At 33.5% G+C, this 19,407-nt stretch overlaps 1 protein-coding gene across 2 annotated transcripts in view; it reads right to left on the minus strand.

Moving 5' to 3' along the window:
- GCP4 (GAMMA-TUBULIN COMPLEX PROTEIN 4) overlaps nucleotides 1-19,090 on the minus strand; it is a 220,743-nt gene extending 201,653 nt beyond the window's left edge. Inside the window, exons 1-2 of one of the 2 annotated variants that reach the window (XR_016356680.1) lie at nucleotides 18,758-19,090; nucleotides 3,477-3,768 (exon numbers count right to left, since the gene is read on the minus strand). Coding sequence is in view for 1 of the 2 variants with exons in the window: in XM_089803100.1 (XP_089659226.1) it covers nucleotides 3,477-3,768; nucleotides 18,758-18,924 (459 nt within the window). In the remaining variant the exon portion in view is untranslated. The remainder of the gene's footprint in view (nucleotides 1-3,476; nucleotides 3,769-18,757) is intronic. The other variant, XM_089803100.1, reaches the window with a different exon arrangement.
- Nucleotides 19,091-19,407: the final 317 nt, after the last annotated feature.

Consider the following 19,407-nt stretch of genomic DNA (forward strand, 5'->3'; position numbering starts at 1 on the left):
GGTAAAGATCCCTCTTTTACCAAGGCCCTCTGTCATATGCATATGTTGATTTTCACAATATATATATTGTCTCCTATTCGCAATTTCTCTCTAAAGAAACTAAGTTCTTATCCAAAGAATTTAATCATCTTTATTGCTTATTGCATTCTGAGTTTCTCTCTAAAGAAACCAGATATTTCATAAGCTTTGTGCAAAACTCTCCATGTCTTAATCTGAATGTTTACTCTGGGTTCCTTCTAAAGAAACCAAACATTCAAAGACCGTCTTATTCTAGTACCTGGCAAGTAACGTGTCTTTGCGAATTACTTGACTTCCAAGTGTGATGTTTGCTGAAATCTTAATAAGATTAATCTTGATTGAATGTGATCTGCTGTTAATCAACCTCCTTACAGGAACCCGATTCTAATTAATGATGCTGTTGAAATGAATCCGTAGATAATCCTTCAATATCTGTTCTCCTTATACAAACTTTTAAACAATTAATATCTTTGATTTACCATCACCTCAATATTGATGCACTCATCTGTCGTTGTGTTCGATGTTTATTTCTTCACACAATGGTTGTTCTAAGGTCTGATGAAATCTGGCAACTTGTTCACTGTGTATTTTCCTCCGCTGGTTTCCGGCCACTCCAAGATCCCGATAAGACTTCATAGATATATGTCGTGAAGAGAGCCGTCTGTTCAGTTGGGTTTAATTGATGCGGCTTCATCATAATATGAGATTGAGTGGTAATCAATATCGTACTTAATTTTATTAAACCTGATGACATATATATTTAATAATACATGTTTAAATATATATACAATGTCATTAATTTATTATTACCATTATTTTAATTTATATTATAATTACAATGATCATTAATTCATTATTATTATTATTTTAATTATTTTAATTTATATATACAATGAGATTATTTTATTTCTTCTTCATAATTGGCAATTATTACAAAAATATGAATTTTAATATGGGAAATTACACGGGCTATCACATTATCATACTATCTGTTAATACTATCCTTTCTATGTTACTTAGTTTCTACTCTACAAAGTGACAAATAAATATATATTGATAGATACATACATACATACATACATACATAGATATGCACGTATATATATTTTTTTTGTTATATATAATTATATAATCTGGGATTTATTTTCTTGTCTGGCTCTGTTTCCATATGGCATGCTTTGATCTGATGATCGTGTATCTTTCACTTGTTTTAAAAACGGTTATTTAATTTGTATCTTTCTAGTCTTACTTGTGTGTGGCTTTTCTTTGGCTTCTTCATGTTTGGGTTATTTAGCTCTAGTTATTGATCTGGTGGTTGTTCTGGGTAGAATACTGGTTCTCACACTTCTGTAATCTATGGTATTTCAATACTTCTTGCTGGAGGTAGGTTTTGCTAGCTATGCCGGATAAGGATTTTAAGGTACTATTATAATCGTTAGTTTGTATGCTTAACATAGTGAAGTGATTAACTCTGTAGAAGATATTGACTTGTTGATCAAGCCTGGCTGGATATAAGATCTGCTGTCCTCTTTGACTTATTTGGTAGCTCTGTTACATTTTGTGAGAAGCATAGATGTGTAAGTAAGCCTATGATTCTTAATTGGGAGCTAATCTGTTGCTATTGTATACATTTACTGGATTATTTATGGTCAGAGTAACAGTGAGTATGAGTAGGCTCTCTGATGGATATATATATTTCTGAAAATATATTTTTTTGAAATCAACAAACAAATATATATTCAGAAATATATAATGCCTATCCCTCACACTTACTTGCTTCCAGATATTGTAATGCATTTGCTCTGTCTTGTTGAGTTATGGATGTTGGATAGGTTATATCTTGGATACCCGTTACGTTTTAAATGCATGTGTTCTAGATCATCTTTGATAAATGCTAATGTGCAATCAGGAAGGAAGGTGCTGGTTGGATTACAGGTATTTTATGGATAATGCAGAAGAAAAGGAATATCACAGATCTGAGCTTTCTGCAGAAATAATTGTTGGATGTAATCTGATTTGGGAAGTTTGTAATGTAATAAGCTATAATACCTGGAATGTTGGGTCAGAAGGTTACAAGCCATAGTGTAATGGCAGAATAAACCTATCCTGCATATATTGAAGGAAGGATTCGCAATTGTAAATTGTAAAATACTCGAATGTAATTCTGAATTTGTACCACAGAACCTTAGATTCTCTTACAAATGACCCTCATGTTTAACAGCAGGATTTGTATTACGATCTGGACTGAATAAGTCTAGGGCTAGACTGGAGGTTTTCTTAACTCCATTCTTTCCTACCAGTACCCGTACTGAACAGAGTTTGTACTTTTAAGTTTATTAATATAATAAAATTACTGGCTGTGGCCTCTTACTTACCAAAACAAATTGCCAGCAACACATTTATCTTAGTGTCATGAGACTTTTTAACAAAACAAGTGAAATATTTGAAAAGAATCAAACATTTTCTAATCAACCTCTATGCTTTTGACTGAATGAGGAAATTCTTAACAGTAAAGGTTATTGTTTCGAAGATCAAAAGAGGGATTTGCAACTAGAAAATCTAGGGCTACATTGAGTACATTATTATTAAGGCTTCCATCAAAGTTGAACTCAGTGTTAGAATACTTATATTTACCCACTACTAGTAGTTGTCTCAATAATAATTTCAACTTGCCAGCAACGATGCATTGAAAAACATCAAGTTCCACCAAAAATAGTAAACCCTAATCAAAATCTAGCAGCACATTTTTTTTGTAAGCTAGGCCTTTCACTTAATGATTCAACAGGACTCTGTCTTGTCTTTTTCATAGGAATTGATGCAAGTGCTAGTCTCTCCTCTGCTCCTAGATCTTGTGCAAACTAAAATTTTGTTCTCCCATAGCGTACTGCTTCTGCCTCTATTTTCTGAATTCTCATTTAACATGAATCGCCAGTTCACAAGATTGTTGGTATTGCTTTGTATATGATGATCTATCTAGGGTTTACCCAATTGACTTACCCTCCTTTAAGTTTATTCCCTTAATCTAAACAAAAAAATAGTTGCATAATTTTCATATTGCCAATTAGTTGAGTCATTTGTTAATCTAACTTGTAGTAGTTTTGAACCCCACTGACCTACTTTAATCGTTTGCATACACTAATATAAAATAAAGATTCATATTTCATATTTTGAATAAAGTGAGAACGTTAGAATCCTATAAGGCTACAGTGATGCTGCCATATCCTTTATATTCCTGTGGAACACACATAAATGCTTCAAAATGATGCAACAGCTTTTGCAAATTATCTTTTCAGGGACCGTTTATTTAATTTGGAACAGTATGAATAAGAACAATAAGCAGATCAAACCAGACATAGCCTTGCAAAACATCCAAACAGATATAAAAGGAAAAATATTCTACCAAAATATGTGCAAAGGCATATTTATAATTGCCCTCTTTAGAGTTAGATTTAACAAACCTTGTTCAGTCCCTGTGTTACACTAGCCAGCACTGGCACAGGATCAGCCAAGAAGTTCTGTTCCACTTGTAAAACTGCAGACCTATAAATTGACAACACCTCAGAGATGCCATTTGCAAGAGCTCTGCGATAAACACTTGGAGGTCGTTTTTTCCCTTTCATTTCAACTGGATCCTGTATTTGAAAATCATGGTTTGCACAAGTTATCCAGCTAAGATTGCGTGATTTTACAGCAAAACGGTCCAGTTCACGATAGAAAAACCCAAGGCGAATAAGACGTTCCAAGATTTCCCTGCACTTGCAAAAAAGAGTTTGTCACATCTAGTTCTTGGTACCAGTCTACTTTAAAGAGAATACCTGGTCCAAATGATATTATTTGGAGAATTGCAACTGAGCCCATAAAATTATATGTTTCAGAAGAATAAAAATATCAGAAATACATTATTATCATGTAAAACATTATCTTTATCAGAAGAAGGGAAATCGCAATAATCTGAATCACAGACCAAAAGCAACAGTACAATCTAAAGATCCATTTCTTGACTGAGGAAAAAGATTTTTAATTGACATGGGACTGAACAAAGTGCCAAAAATAGGTGGACATATTAGTAATACATGCTTCTGCTTGATCCACTCCATCAAATATCTGATACTCTAAATGACCATCACTTTTGTCTCTCCGGGGAGTCTGAATCAAAACTTGACAGAGGACTTCTATCAACAGACTATGAAATGTAGACAACAAAAGAGCGTCATATTAACAATTTAAAATGTAAATCACTATTCTGCTAGAAAGTTGAGATGGATTGGATATGGATATCTGTGGAATGAACCGAAGGATTGACATATAATGATATTCTGAAATGGATATGTTCTATGGCCCTCGGTACAAAAACCCACGGTCAATAGAATGGCTGCCTGATGAATGGAAGCAATGGAATGGCAATATAGGCTGAATAGGAAGTAACCATTTTAACATAATTTTCATAGATGGCTATTCATTCATATGCATGCCTTCGATTGAAGATAAATGATTGGCTATAAGTGTCATTATATTTATTTATTTAAATTTACATTATTTTATTTGGGAATGATTATTAGTGGTCTGTGAGCCTGACAATCACTTTCAGATTTTATCTTGGTTGCATGTTATATATAATGGTTCAGCAAGAGTAAGTCTTTGAGTTTGTTCTTTTCTGCAAGACCTAAATCCTTAAATGATAGTTTTATTTTGAGTATTATATTTATATTTTGCTCATAATCAAATTATTACCTTTCCTGCTTTGTAGTTAAAAGAAACTCATGGAATATCAAAAGTTATCATCAAAGGGTGCTGTACCTCTAAAATTCAGAGGGAAGCTGTTACACAACTTTTCCAACAATTGATTGTAACGGTTGGCTGGGTATGTTAAGAGTCAATTTTAAATCAAATTGACAGTGAAAAATTTATTGACCAACATTAGACAAGTTGGTACCACTTGCTAAACCATTTTGATTATTTGATTGTGGCCTTAAAGGCTGAACAATTTACACAAAAACTAGAACATTTTTCTTTGTTATTTTCGATAGCAGTGCTCTACTGCCCTCTGATATTTTTCAAGTAAGGAAAGAAGCCAATGTACATGCTAGGAAAAGCCTCTTAAATTGTGTGTACTTTATTCTTTTTTACAGAAAGTGAGATATTTAGAAAGTTTTGCAATGTTTTACATTCCATGGCATTTGTCGGGACAGCAAGTAATGAAGGAACATGTCCCAAGATGGCAGGGGATGAAAGACCTTTTTCAGAGAATGCCAATAAGAAAGTAAGGGTAAACTAAAATATGTAGAAAATTTAAATTATTGATTTCATGCAACATTCATCATATTCATTATAGAGCCATATTACATAACATTAGAGTTGCATTGAGAATTCCAATGAGAGTTGACACACAAATTATCAAAATTTCGTTGTTGTAACTGTCAATTTGCATATATGACAAGTACAACAACAGGATCAAAAGCTAGAACTACAAAATCACAAAAAATGTACGTAAACAACATAGCTGCTAGATCTCCTCCAACAGCATTTGATTTTCATCCAAATATTCCACATCAAAATAAAGTTTGAGTCTTAAGTCAGAACCCAATGTACATCTTTCCCCATGGACAGCTACAAAATAAGGAAATTGTAGGTTTAAATTTGTTTAGGTCTGCTGCAATCTTAACTGATCAAACCTCTATGAAATATTAAAGAAAGTCTATGGCACCTTTCTATGTACGATTGCATTACTATGTTGGAGCTTCAAAAATATTGCTGCCACACAAGATGCAGGGAAACCACAGCAACACTTACAATTATTAAATAAAATAGAAATATTAAAGCTTTATTTGATTAATGAGGGGCATGTAAAAGGTTATGTCCATTAGTGGAAAAGAATATACAAAGAAGACAAGACAAAGGAGAAAGAAAGAAATTATGTAAAGAAACAATATATAGTTTTCCTTGTGAAAGTATTCAACCACAGGGAAGGAAGCCCCTCAATGATCAGTGATTTAGAGATCAAAACCCTTATTGCCCATTTAGTGGACGAAAAACCCTAACTGTAGATAGAAATTTAGAAAAATTCAAAACAATTATCCAAGTGATGAAACTGTGAATTGGGAGAAAGATTACAGCAGAATATGTGTAATATTTGCAAATTTGTGTGATAGCTTTAAATCCGAAGCTTATTATCTCAGAAGCCGACGCAGGCTTCCTGGCCTCAGATGCGTGTGAAGCAAATTCAGATCTCAGAGTTAAATTAATTTAAATATAAATTCAATATTTTCTATAATATGCAGTTCTGCAACTGTCTTGATTTTATCTTCAATATTACTTAGATGACTGCATGTACAAATTTTAGATTTCACAGGGTATATTAGAAATGCTGTAAGATATATATATATATATCTTGATGTTACTGCAGATACTTGTATGCCGCTGTAATTGATATTCTCTCTGCGGAAACAGTGATAACGTATATATACAATGAGAATAGTCATGCCCGCATAGGGGTGTGACTCTATGTGGCTTATGCCACATAGGTCTATGTCCCTACGTGGTCATTTCTGTTCATGAACCGTAATTGGTTAATGCCCGATCATAATACACTAGCGGCCCAATTAATATCATTGCAAAGGCTCAATCAATATTTGAGATAGAGCCCAATTGGTGCTGTGATACATTAGTCAAATCCATGGTATGGAATAAGATGCAGCTCGATTTGTTGTGACAGATATCAATTTAGTAAATCATATTATAATTTGATCATTCAATTTGAATATATATATACTATTTTGATTATGATTTACTATATGCTGCAATCCGACTGAAGCTACATCTTTAACACTCCCACTTAGCGAGGGAGGATTTAAACAACACGACCACCTTCAAAATGATAGTTTGAATTTGAATAGAGATTGCAACTAGTGATATCATCCATATGATATTTGCCACTCTCATATTCTTGTGGTATGTGCACTAGCATTGGGTTCGTGATGCCTACCAAAAGAATATGTTATATACTATAAGGATATGTGTTATCTGATCTCCAGTGCACTCCAGGACAGCAACTGAATGTAGTCTATCAAATAACAATCATGACCTCCGAGACAGCAACTTAATGTAGTCCATCATGATATGTTTGTTATCTTGATCTCTGGGACAACAACTTATTGTAGTCCATCATGATAACAAGTCAAGCCATTGTTAAGATTGACTTACAATAGCAACCTCACAAACACATCAATGAAAGATCGTCACCTTTCATGACATTATCCACATATGCAAAATCATAACTCGCATAATATTAAAATAATATAAATGAATATTAAAATTAAACATAACAAAGACTCAATCTCGGAATTACAATTTGCTTTTACATTTTAATCATACCAAGTTTACCTCTAAAATTCTCCACTTTTAGTTTTGAAAGAGATTTGGTAAATATATCGTCAGTTTATTCATCAGTGCTAATGTATACCAACTTGATGACATTTCTATCCACCATATCTCTGATGTGGTGATAGGGAATCTCGATGTGCTTTGACTTGTTGTGAAATGATGGATTTCCTGATAGTTTTATGCAACTCTGATTGTCACTGTGTATGACTGTTGGGTTCAAGGATTTTCCAAATAATCCAACCAGTAGCTTCCTTAACCTAACTGCTTCTCGGGCTCCCACAAAGGCTACTATGTAATCTATTTCAATAGAATTCTGTGCAACTGCAGATTGCTTCCTGTCAAACCAAGATATCATTGTAGTTCCTAGACTGAAACATCTTATAGCAGTTTTACAATCAAAAGAACTTCCAGCCCAGTCTGAATCTAAATATCCTTGAAGTTGTATTTCAACATTATCATATTTTAGACCGAATCCAATGGTTTCCTACAAGTATCTCAAGATGTGTTTGGCTGCCATGAGGTGAATTTTCTTAACTTCGCACATGAATTGACTCAATGCATTTGTCGCATAACAGATGTCAAAATGAGTGTTCACCAAATACATTAATGATCCAATTATCTGTCTTAAGTGTGTGGAATCTGTAGGTTCAAATTCAGATGCATCACTTCTAAGCTTGTGAAGGTTTGTCTCCATTGGTGTAGATAAGAGTTTACAGTCCATCATTCCAAATTTGTTCAAAATTTCAATATAATAGTTGCCTTGATTTAGGAAAATATAGTTCTCTTTTTTCCACACTTCTAGTCCCAAAATATAGTGCAAGAGACCTAGGTCTTTCATATAAAATTTCGAAGCAAGGTCTTGTTTGCATTTTATAATGAGATGATCTTCCATTATTATCAGTAAATCATCAATATAGAGAACAAGTATTAACATGTCACCATCTGATACTTTGAAATATATATTTAGATCTACTTCATTTTTGGATTATCCTAGTTTGGTAAGGTAACTGTCTATCCTTTCATACCATGCCATAGGAGTTTGTTTAAGGTAGTATAGAGTTTTTTTCAATTTACACACATAGGAGTTCTTGTCACAGATGACAAAGCCTTCTGGTTCCTCTAGATATACTTCTTCATCAATAACACCATTTAGGAATGATGTCTTTACGTCCATTTGATGTATCTTTCATCCTTTAAATGCAACAATGGCAATTATAGTTCTTACAGAGGTATATCGTGCAACAAGAGCGGATGTTTCTTCATAGTCAATTCCAGCCTTCTGAGAGAATCCTCTGGCAACAAATCTAACCTTGTGTTTCTCAAAGGTATATCGTGCAACAAGAGCGGATGTTTCTTCATAGTCAATTCCAGCCTTCTGCGAGAATCCTCTGGCAACAAATCTAACCTTGTGTTTCTCAATACTTCCATCTGGGGCATGTTTTATTTTAAATAGCCATATAGAGAAGACAATTGATTTATCCTTAGGTCTTGGTAAGGTGTCCCAAACATCATTTTTCAATATAGATTGGTATTCCTCAATCATGGCATCTTTCCAGGCTTGCATGTAAAAAGCTTCTTCAACATTTGATGGTTCAAATTTGATGAGCTCACTTATAAGTGCAACATAGCATGAGGGACTTCTTGTTTCCTTACTTTCTCTAAAGATTTCTTAAGGGGCTACATTATTTTCTTCGACCATCTTCCTTGTCCATAGTGGTCTTTTCTTGTTGGCTGGAACCTCTAGATTTTTAGAATTAGATTGTATGAGTCCATGATATTCTAAATAATTCTACCTCTAAATCTCAATAGTATTGTTTTCATCTAATTTTGTGTTTGATCTATCATTTGGTTCTTCAATATTTTTAGAAATCTTATATGTAACATCTTCTTCAAATTTAACATCTGTGCTGATTTCAATTGATCTTTGTCGTGGAATATATACTCTATAGCATAACTACAGGACTCGGACTCGCCTCTAACTCGGAAAGTCAAAATCCGACCAGGACTCGACCAGGACTCAGAGAATCGAAAAATCCACAAAATTCAAAAAATTTTAAGGATTTAAAGGTTTTTTCATGCATCATTTTGTCAATTAACATCAAATACACAATAATTGAGGTAAATAGAAGCTACTTAACACTCATACACAATTTTGCATAGATCACATAAGTTTAACAACGAATTTCTAAAGGAAAAAAACTGAATAACGTAATATAAAGTTAAACATAGTGTCACTGTCAAATGTCTACAATATATGAAATCCATGGAATCAAAAGTTGAAAACATATATCAAAATATCAACTAGAGTGTAGAAGACTAAGGTTCATAGTAGCCTATGCCCTCCTATGAATACGCCTAAGATAAGTCATGGAAGACTCAAATATTGAGAAATATGTTTGTTACAACTTATGTGCTCATTGTAGACAACAACAGGGCTCTCAAGTATGTCTATCAATTTGCTTGGTGAAACACAACCTTTAACGGTAAAAATCTTTTAATAACAATTATAGTTGGCTTACAAATTTTTGCCAAGCAAATGAGGGACAGTTAAGGCAGTTTATGAAGTTAATTCGCTTCGTCAAATGCTTAGGGATATGCAAATGTCATCATCATGTTTGTTGATAACGAAGGCATTATCAAATTAGCACGGAATCCAGTCTTCCATGAACAAACCAAGCATGTGAATGTTCATTGTTACTACATATGACAACTGATTGAAGACGGGACAATAGACTTGCAGTATGTTCCTACAACGGATCAGATTGCAGACATTCTCACCAAGCTTCTTGATCCTAATAAGTTTGTCAAATTCAGAGGATAGCTTGGTGTTGTGAATAGATTAACCATTAAGGGAGTGTATTATAATAATAGATAGCTTCTATTATTATCTATTATTATTTAATGGTTAAATCTATTAGTTTTCTATTAACTAGAATAGAAATTTCTATTCTTTACGATCATTTCCTATGGAAACATCGTTCATTCTTTTTGTATATATTGATCTATTAATCATTGTTAATAATAAGCAAGTATTTTACCAATTACTTCATAATAGTTTCATCTTCTTTGTAACTGCCTTTTTTCATCGTCTCCGAAGATGCGAATGATAGGAAAAGACACTAGAGAGATTTTTGTTATGATAGCGACAACATTGTATGGTATACACAGATTGTATTGTTTTGTCGGCTTTATTATGATGCATGGACAATTTATAATGAGGCATTGATATTTTATCAATCTTTAATCTAGTGTATTCTCCAACAAAGAGACTTTCGGAATGATTATTATTTTCTCAAGTTCATATTACTCTATGGTTCATCATATTATCTGGTAGTGTAAGCTAAAGCAGTTAAACTTTGTCGAGTCTGATATATATTTCAATAGCAGTTTGTGCGTATGACATTGTATCAGTTCGTTTGAGAAACAATTTTTCAAGTTTTGTGAAAGATATTCAAGTTTATCAAAATAATTTGCTATCCTGAATCTCTCAGTTTTAAGAGACCTATACTTCCTATTTCTCATTATTATAATAAGAATGATTGAATTTGTGTGGGCTGGGTTGTTTCCCTCATTAGGGAGGGTTTTACCCAGGAAAATTGAGTTGTATTTTTACATTAGTTTTGCATTTCTTTTCTATACTTTTTTTTGGTTCAAATTTAACACTAATTACATGATGGGATCAACAAATTCTAGCATATGTTGATCTCAGAAAAGGCTTAAGACATTTGATAAGAAAAACCCAAAGAGCACTTTAGGGAGATGACATAAATAAGGCAGACTGGTTCGATGAAAGATTATGTAGCAGAATTTCAAAAGATTTTAATCATGATGCTGACTATTATCAAGAGAAGACTCATGTTCCATCTTGTGAGTGTTGAATTATCTAGGATCATTTTTTACAAATGTAATAACACTACTATTGTTATTGGTGTGTTCCAAATGCAGATTTGAAGACTTACAAATATGAGAGGCATGTCTCATGAAGAGACATGTCTCTATGGTTAATCATCATTAGATAATAATAATATATTAACAATACTATAAATTACCATATATATATTTATATATAATATACTATATATATAAGAATATTTGTCTAAATGATAATTTACCATCAACAATGTATCTCATGATCGAATCAATCTGACTGAAGTTACAGACTTAACACTCCTTCTTAGCTAGGGAGGATTGTTATAGAACACATTATGCTCTCAAGTATATGAAGGGAAATCATCTCAATATGATATTTCTAGAATGGCATATTAAGGATATCAACATATATCCATCAACTTAGATGTTATCTTTCAATATAATCTGAAAGATGTTTCAACAAGAAATATCAATCATATGATATTCATCATACTTATATTCTTTTGGTGTGTGCACTATCATCAAATCCTTGATGCCTACTAAAAGAATATGTTATATCCTAGTAGGATATGTGTTATCTGATTTCCAACACTCTGGGACAACAACTTAGTGAAGTAGATCAGATAACTAGGACTCAACATGTCATGAACTCCATCATGACAAGTATCATGATTTTCGGCACTCCGAGATAGAAAATTAATGTAGTCTGATCATGATATGTTTGTTATCATGATTTTCGGCACTCCAGGACAGCCACTTAATGTAGTCTGTCATGATAACAAGTCAAGCTATATTGATCAGATCGTCACCTTACAATAGCAACCCTCCAAATATATCTATCATGAAAGATCGATAATCCACATTTGCAAAATAGTAACCACCATGAATCAAGTCAAAGGGTGGAACAATGGCTTTCACCTCAACTTCTCTCTCACAGAGAAGATGCATTACAAGGAATTTCACTTAGAACTTCTCCCTCATAAAGAAAATATCATTCACAAGGGATTGCACCTCAAAATTCTACCTCTGGATAATGGTCCTGGGAAGTCAAGTCCTATAGTTACTCCCTTAGAGGCTCTCTTCGCCCAAGGATGCCTATCAGAATCCCTCTGAATCTAATATTAATCTTCCAACTTTCTAGTGATAAGTCATTACTTCCTCATGATGTACACAGGAGTAGGCCCATCAAAATCATGCAGTCACACACATGTATTTCTAGACTCCCTCTACATATCAATCTTTTAAGCTCCTACGTTGTCTTTGATGAAGTGACAGACTCCCTCTTCATATATAATGATACTCATAATCTCAACCATCAAAGATGTTTGCTTCAAGAGCCTCACTTTATCCAGCCTTATCATCATATGACTAATGAATTTCAAATCACAACTTCTTTGGAGCTACTGTCATAACATTGAGTCTGCCAATATTTGGCATCATGTATAAGTACCAACCTTCTTTTCCTACAAGAATATCCCCAAACATAAAGGAAAAGATCAAGGCAAATTGCTCTTTATAGTATGTATAGAAATACAAATAAGAAAGAGACTACAATGGGTAGATAAATGTAACATTCAAGGATAAGAAATACTTATCTACACATGAAGGTCTATAGACAATTAATCAAAATTTGCTTAAGAATGGAACATCTCCCCTCTAAAGCTGGTTCAAGTGGGAATGGAACATTGATTATTAGTCCTCCCGACAATGTAAAATTCCCATTCATTCTATTTTATAGAGTCAGAATATTTCTTCCAATTTGCTTTAGGAGTGAGCGAGTAATTTGTCTATGATCCCAATGTATGTATGCATGGACATGACCGTTGTCATCCCTGTTGGCGAACATTATTAAATCGGATCACATAGTTCCCATCTTAGCTGCGTTGATTTCGTTCTTGTCCAATTGACACAAAAGATCCTCTTTACAGGTTCATTGCAAGTATTTTTTTCTCTCAACGCAACACTTAATCTCATGCAGGGAAAGCATGATCCATTTTGTTTCTTCAATGTTCAAGCAAGCGATTCTATATGCGAAGAGCTCGCGGCTCCTAGCTTGCACATCATTTCCTTGTATGTAAAAATGATATCAATATAGGGGGATGCCAACTTGGCAAGACTTTACTCCCTCTCCTCTAAGCCTTAGGTAATAGCGATTATCAATATCCTTAAAACAAATTACTTCTTTAGCAACATCTTAATACTGATATCCCTAAATGCCGAAATATATTTATAAAAATCTTAATTTGTTGGAATTGGTTTTATACAAGGTATGACTTCTCAAATGAGCAGATCCAAGAATGGATAGATAAGAAATAGAGTTTCCAAGTCGATGATTGATTGGGTATTGACGATTATCTTCTTATATTGTGTAATCGGAAAGGTTAAACCTCTTCGTGAATGATGGGAGATAACTCTTCCAAACAATTCTCTTCATACCAACCCAATTAGTCTTCCACTATGTCCATTGTCTAATCAATCCTTGTTATCGACTTACTTATTAATGGTGTTTGTCACAATGGTAGTCTTTTCGTGATGATAAATGATCATCAAAATAGTCTATGTTCTCAAATTCACATCCTCAATCACGTAAAATTGTTTGACTTCCTATGGGACTTTATTGACTTCATAATCCTCCAATGCAGATTAGATCATAACACTTACCATGTCCAACTTGGCATCAACACTAATCACACATCGATTTCCTTTTGTGAAGTTCAGTACTATTATCCATCATCGCATTCCTAGGAAATAATTGGCTTCATCATCCATAAACAATTTATTGTTTCTGTATAGCATTGTCACTATAATCTTTGGAAGCATCTGAGGGACTTTTCATTGAAGTCAGGATCGTTGTTATTATTGATGGTTATGAGTCCTCATCTGCTTGACATGCAGTTTAAAACAGACTGTGTTGTGTTGGGGATATTCCGGCCACATTGGTCAATCGCAAGCAATGCCCTTTTTAACGTACGCTATGCACCTTACCCAATATTGTAGGTCTCTAGTCGTTGACCATCTTCCTTGAGAGATTCTGCCCTCCATGCTTGTGATGGGTCTCTTCCAATGTGGTATGTGATCGAACCATGGTGAGCTTTGGTTCTTCCAAGTCATGCGTTGGATAATTTGACCAATAAGAGGTCCCCGTTCGCAATCCTTTCTCTGACTAATGCAAGAGGTCCCCGTTATGGGCTCTTGCCTAATTAACATGTTATTTTAATAAAGGTTGATATTTAAATTGTAAATGAAAGAAAATCATTAGAGATTAATTTTCTTAAAAAGGTGCAGGTCAAAGTGTCTATTGGTGAAAAAGTATATATAAAGAAGACCAAGCAAAGGAGAAAAAAATTATGTGAAAAATTTTATATTATTTTCCTTGTGAAGTGTTCAGCCACTAAGGCCAAAACCCCTCAAAGATCAGAGATTTAAGGACAAAAATTCTTAATATCTCTTGCAAAGTTAATGGACAAATAAACCCTATTTTCAGACAGGAATTTGACGAACATCTCAAAACATTTATACAAGTGAGGAAGGTGCAAATTGGAAAATTATTACAGCAGAATGAATGTTTCATAATTGCAAATTTGTATAAAAACTTTGAATCCAAAGTTTAAAGTTATCAAAAACAAAAGCTTACAGTTAAACCAAGCATTAATAAGAGTGTTGAATATTTATTTAAGGAATTTTCAGAACAAGACATTACATAAATTCTATTAGAGTGAAAGGTTTGTGATGTGTCAAACCGATTTGCCACCAACTCAAATCTTTCACGAATCTAGAACCCTATTGTGCCCAACCAATGATTTATATGTTCCTTGTTAAATTATTTCTATATCCAGCAGTCCACTTTGAGTGATGAGATTAACTTGATAAAATATAGCAATGATAAAATACCATTTAGAATAGTTGGGGGACGTTTGGATTTCTTTGCATAATTTGCATAAGGTAAAAATTATATTTTGAATTATATATGCAAAATCATAATGGGTTTTGAATATATATCACTTGTGCACAATATTGACTTGAAATAAAGTGAAAATATGACAATTGTTGAGAAGTTTAGGTCATTAAAATTATCAAAAGCATAACTTTACAGTTCAACCAAGCATTATTGTGAGTGTGGAATATTTATTTAAGGAATTTACAGAACAGGATATTATATTAATTCTATTAGAGTGAAAGACTTGTGATGTGTCAAACTAATTTGCCACTGACTCAAATCTTTCGCAATTCTAGAACCCTCTTGTGCCAAACCTCAAATGAGTTGTATGTTCCTTATTTGTTAAATTATTCCTAAATCCAACAGTTCACTTCGAGTGTTGGGAATAACTTAATAAAAAATAGAAATGATAAAAAAGCCATTTAGAATAGTTGAGGGCGTTTGGATTTGTTTGCATTATTTGTATAAGCTAAAAAGGTGCATTTTGAATTATATATGCAAAAGAATAATGCGTTTTGAATATATATCACTTATGAGCGATATTGACTAGGTATAAAGTGAATGTATGACATGCTGAGAAATTTACATCATAATTAAATACTTTCTTTTAATACATCCTTAACTGTTCGATTTTTGTCTTTGAAGCCAAAGGTCAAGTTTACGTTTAATTATTGGAGATTCAATTGTGCCAAACTTATGCATTATTCTCAAGATATCGCTGGTAAGAAGTTAATTACTTTGCAAAAACTATGATATATGCAAATTAATTGTAGTTCCTATGGAGTCAACCCCCCCCCCCCCCCCCCCCCTGATTGCCCTATTTTACGGACATCAAAATAGATTAATTAATTTTAATTGGGCCTCCCAAAAGGGGCAATCCTCTTGACATGAGCACCCATCTAGGGCAAGTAAAATTTAATAAAGAAAATCATTTGTTGTTGGTATCGCCAACCACCTTAGATTAGTCACCTCCTTTCAGTAAAGATGAGTTTTGGAAATTATAAATAGAAGCGTGAATAAAGATGATTAAAAGAAAGCATTTTTAAGGAATAATAGATGTATCAAAAGCAGAAAAAGGAGGCTATTCAAGAAGATGGTAGGGAGTATTTGAGCAGCTTTATGAGTGTTATTTGAGAAGACATTTTAGAGCAGATCCAAGAAGTTCCCAAAAACTTAACATATCATTATCTTGAAGGTTGGTGCCTTCTATCTAAGGAGATTGCAAGATTGGTGCCTCTTAATGAAAGGGATTGGTGTCTAATGTTGCGTTGGTGCCCAATTGTTGCGGATTAGTGTCTCATGTAGATTGGTGCCTGCGAAACTTGTAAGAAGGTTCCATAAAAGGTGCCTCAAAACAAATATTAAATCAACAACTTTGTGAAACAAAAATAATGCACAATTGCTGGCCAACATTGTCATGATAATTGCTCAATTTGGACAAAGGTTTAATTTTACAATAAATGCTCCGCTGACCTAGAAAGGTTATGATGGCCAACCTAATTAAGGGGGTATGACCATTCATTTGAAGAGGCACTTAATGGGTATAACTAAGAGTCTTTGGGGGACATTTCAATCATCCAAGGGAAGTGAGGAGCAGCTGACACAATGAGATGCAAGACAGCAAATACCCTTCTCCAGAAACTTGAATGCAAGATAGTGATATATAGCAACATGGAAGCAACAAGACTTAAAATCCTCCAAGTGGATTATATTTAAGATCAGATTATCTACAAAGGGGTGCAGTCAGCTTGGAGTTGGTCAAGAGTCAAGGGGCACAAAGCTAAAAGCCATCTCAATTGCAAACAGACCTCCATGCAAGGGTCATGGCTTTCCATCCTATAGAAAGATATAAAAGTCAATATTAACCCCTAGTGGAAAGATAAAATCTACATTGAAAATTATAGCCAGCGATTAACTAAAGGAAGAACAAATATCAAATAAGATCAGATATTCTTAAATAAGGATATATGCAGAGAAAAATGTCTTATTTATAAGTCTTCACAATTTACTGTGGTATTAAAAGAATGAAGATATCACACGGGAAATAAGATATACTCGGACCATCAAAGAATGAGAATAATTAGGCATCCAATCAAGGAATAAGTTTTCAGAATCACAAATTATAAACTAAACAATAGCTTTATTTCCTAGCACTTGGCTCTAACAAGATTTTAAATTGAGATTTTACATTCCCAAATATAATCCATACCACATTTTGGAGTTCTAGGGCCAACTGAGTAAAGTCCCAATAGGGGACATTACACATTTGTAACTGGCGGTGTATTCTAGAAATTGGAATAACTTGCAACTAGTAATATAATTTGAAAACTTCAATTTGGCAAGTGATTTGGCATTTGAGAATGACAGTGAACATGTGTGACCTGGGACAAACAGTACAAGCATTCAATATTCTGACTAAGACAAGCTGACATCAATCGCAAAGGAGCTTAACATGCAATTTATTGTCCACAGATAATGTGGGATAACAACTTGATGACACACGTTGATTCCATGATCAAGGGCAGTTTAAAAATAGCCTTTAATAAATGGCCAATAATAGACCAGTTTGTTGGAGATGACCATCTGGACTTCAAGGATTGTTGTGTGCATTGGAAATTAATTTCCTCTCAAAGGCTTCTAGCTCCTCCGTCTAGCTTTATCGACTCTCTTAATAGGAATAAACTATAGCTCTATCCACTCTCTTAAGAGGAATAAACTATAGCTTTACCCACTCTTTTTGGAGGAACAAACTTACTTCTAAGAAAACAGAAAAACACTTGTTGTGCATAGTGTCTTGCATCTCATTGATCATAAGATGCCTAAGTACAAGTAAACCTTTGAAACATATAGGCAAGTGGAACATGAAGACCTGCTACAAGTTTATAAAGAGCAACATGTGCTGTCAGCATTGATGATCACATGATATAGTTTATTCTGGCAGTTCCAGCAATAAAAAGAATCATTTTTTTTTTTAACAACTATTAGATGATGACTCCAATTTTCAAGCTTGTCGCTCATTTTTACTGTCCCCATCACAGAAATTAAGTGAAACACTGTTCAATCAGCTAGAAGAAATAAAATCTATCACGCATGATTTGCAGCAATATGATGAGGAAAGGATATAAGATAACAGCAATATAGAATTATGCACCGCTCAAAGTTAAAATAAGGCAAGCCTTACCACCCCTTAGAATAACCGTTAAAGGAAGAGAGCATGAACCAAATCGATGGTTAGCATCAGGCCTAAAGTGGTGAATATCTAGGAGTGTACCAGTCTGTTGTACAGATGTAGACTAATTAGTAATATTAAAAAGATACCCTTTTCAAGTATTTTGCAAAAAAAAAATCATCGGAGGAGGATTATTTGCTTTGAGTTAGTGAGACTTGGATCAGAAATGCAAATCTATTTACTGAAAATCTTCATGTTAAAGACGATTAGGGTGGTACCCATAATTGCTATGGTGTCTCTAATGTAGCCTATTTAGAAATTATCAAGACGACAGAATACGAGGAATTTAGGAATCGTATTAAGTTTAGAAAGAACATAAATACCTCTCGGAATCTTGGAGGAAGGCGAGATCAGGAGCGAGCTTGAATGTGCATTCTTCAGCGACTTCATCCAGGGATTGAGAAGACGCTGTATTTTGTTCTTCTTCTCTTCCGTCTATGATGAAATCTCCAGTACATCCAACCAGTGCTAGCAACAATTCATGCAGCATTTTTTCTTTTTTTTTACGTCTGTTCAATTCAAATCACTTTCCCTAGTTGCTAAGTATTTTACGCGAATTAATCCCACAACTGAGGCTCCTTTTCTTTGACGCCCCGCCAAAAACAAAGGAGGTTCCTCACCAGTCGAGAAGCGCCTCCAATTTCCAATGTCCGTTTTTATAATACTATTTATCAATGTTTAAATAGTTTATTGTTTGTTTAAGTTGTTTTAAATAGTTTATTGTTTGTTTAAGTTGTTTTAAATAGTTTATTGTTTGTTTAAGTTGTTTTAAATAGTTTATTGTTTGTTTCTTTATATGGTTATACTTTATATCGTTATAGTTGGATTAATTAAATAATTGAAAAGAACATAATAAATCTTCTTTTATATTATTTTATTATTTATTAATATTTCAATTTTTATATTAGATTAAGTATGATTTGTATATTTCTTTTAGATTTTTAATTTAAAAATAGTTTGAGGATATTAGTAT

This window comes from Cupressus sempervirens, chromosome 10, assembly GCF_028749045.1.
Source record: "Cupressus sempervirens isolate cs-2001-9-10 chromosome 10, ASM2874904v1, whole genome shotgun sequence".
In the NCBI taxonomy this organism is placed as follows: domain Eukaryota; kingdom Viridiplantae; phylum Streptophyta; class Pinopsida; order Cupressales; family Cupressaceae; genus Cupressus; species Cupressus sempervirens.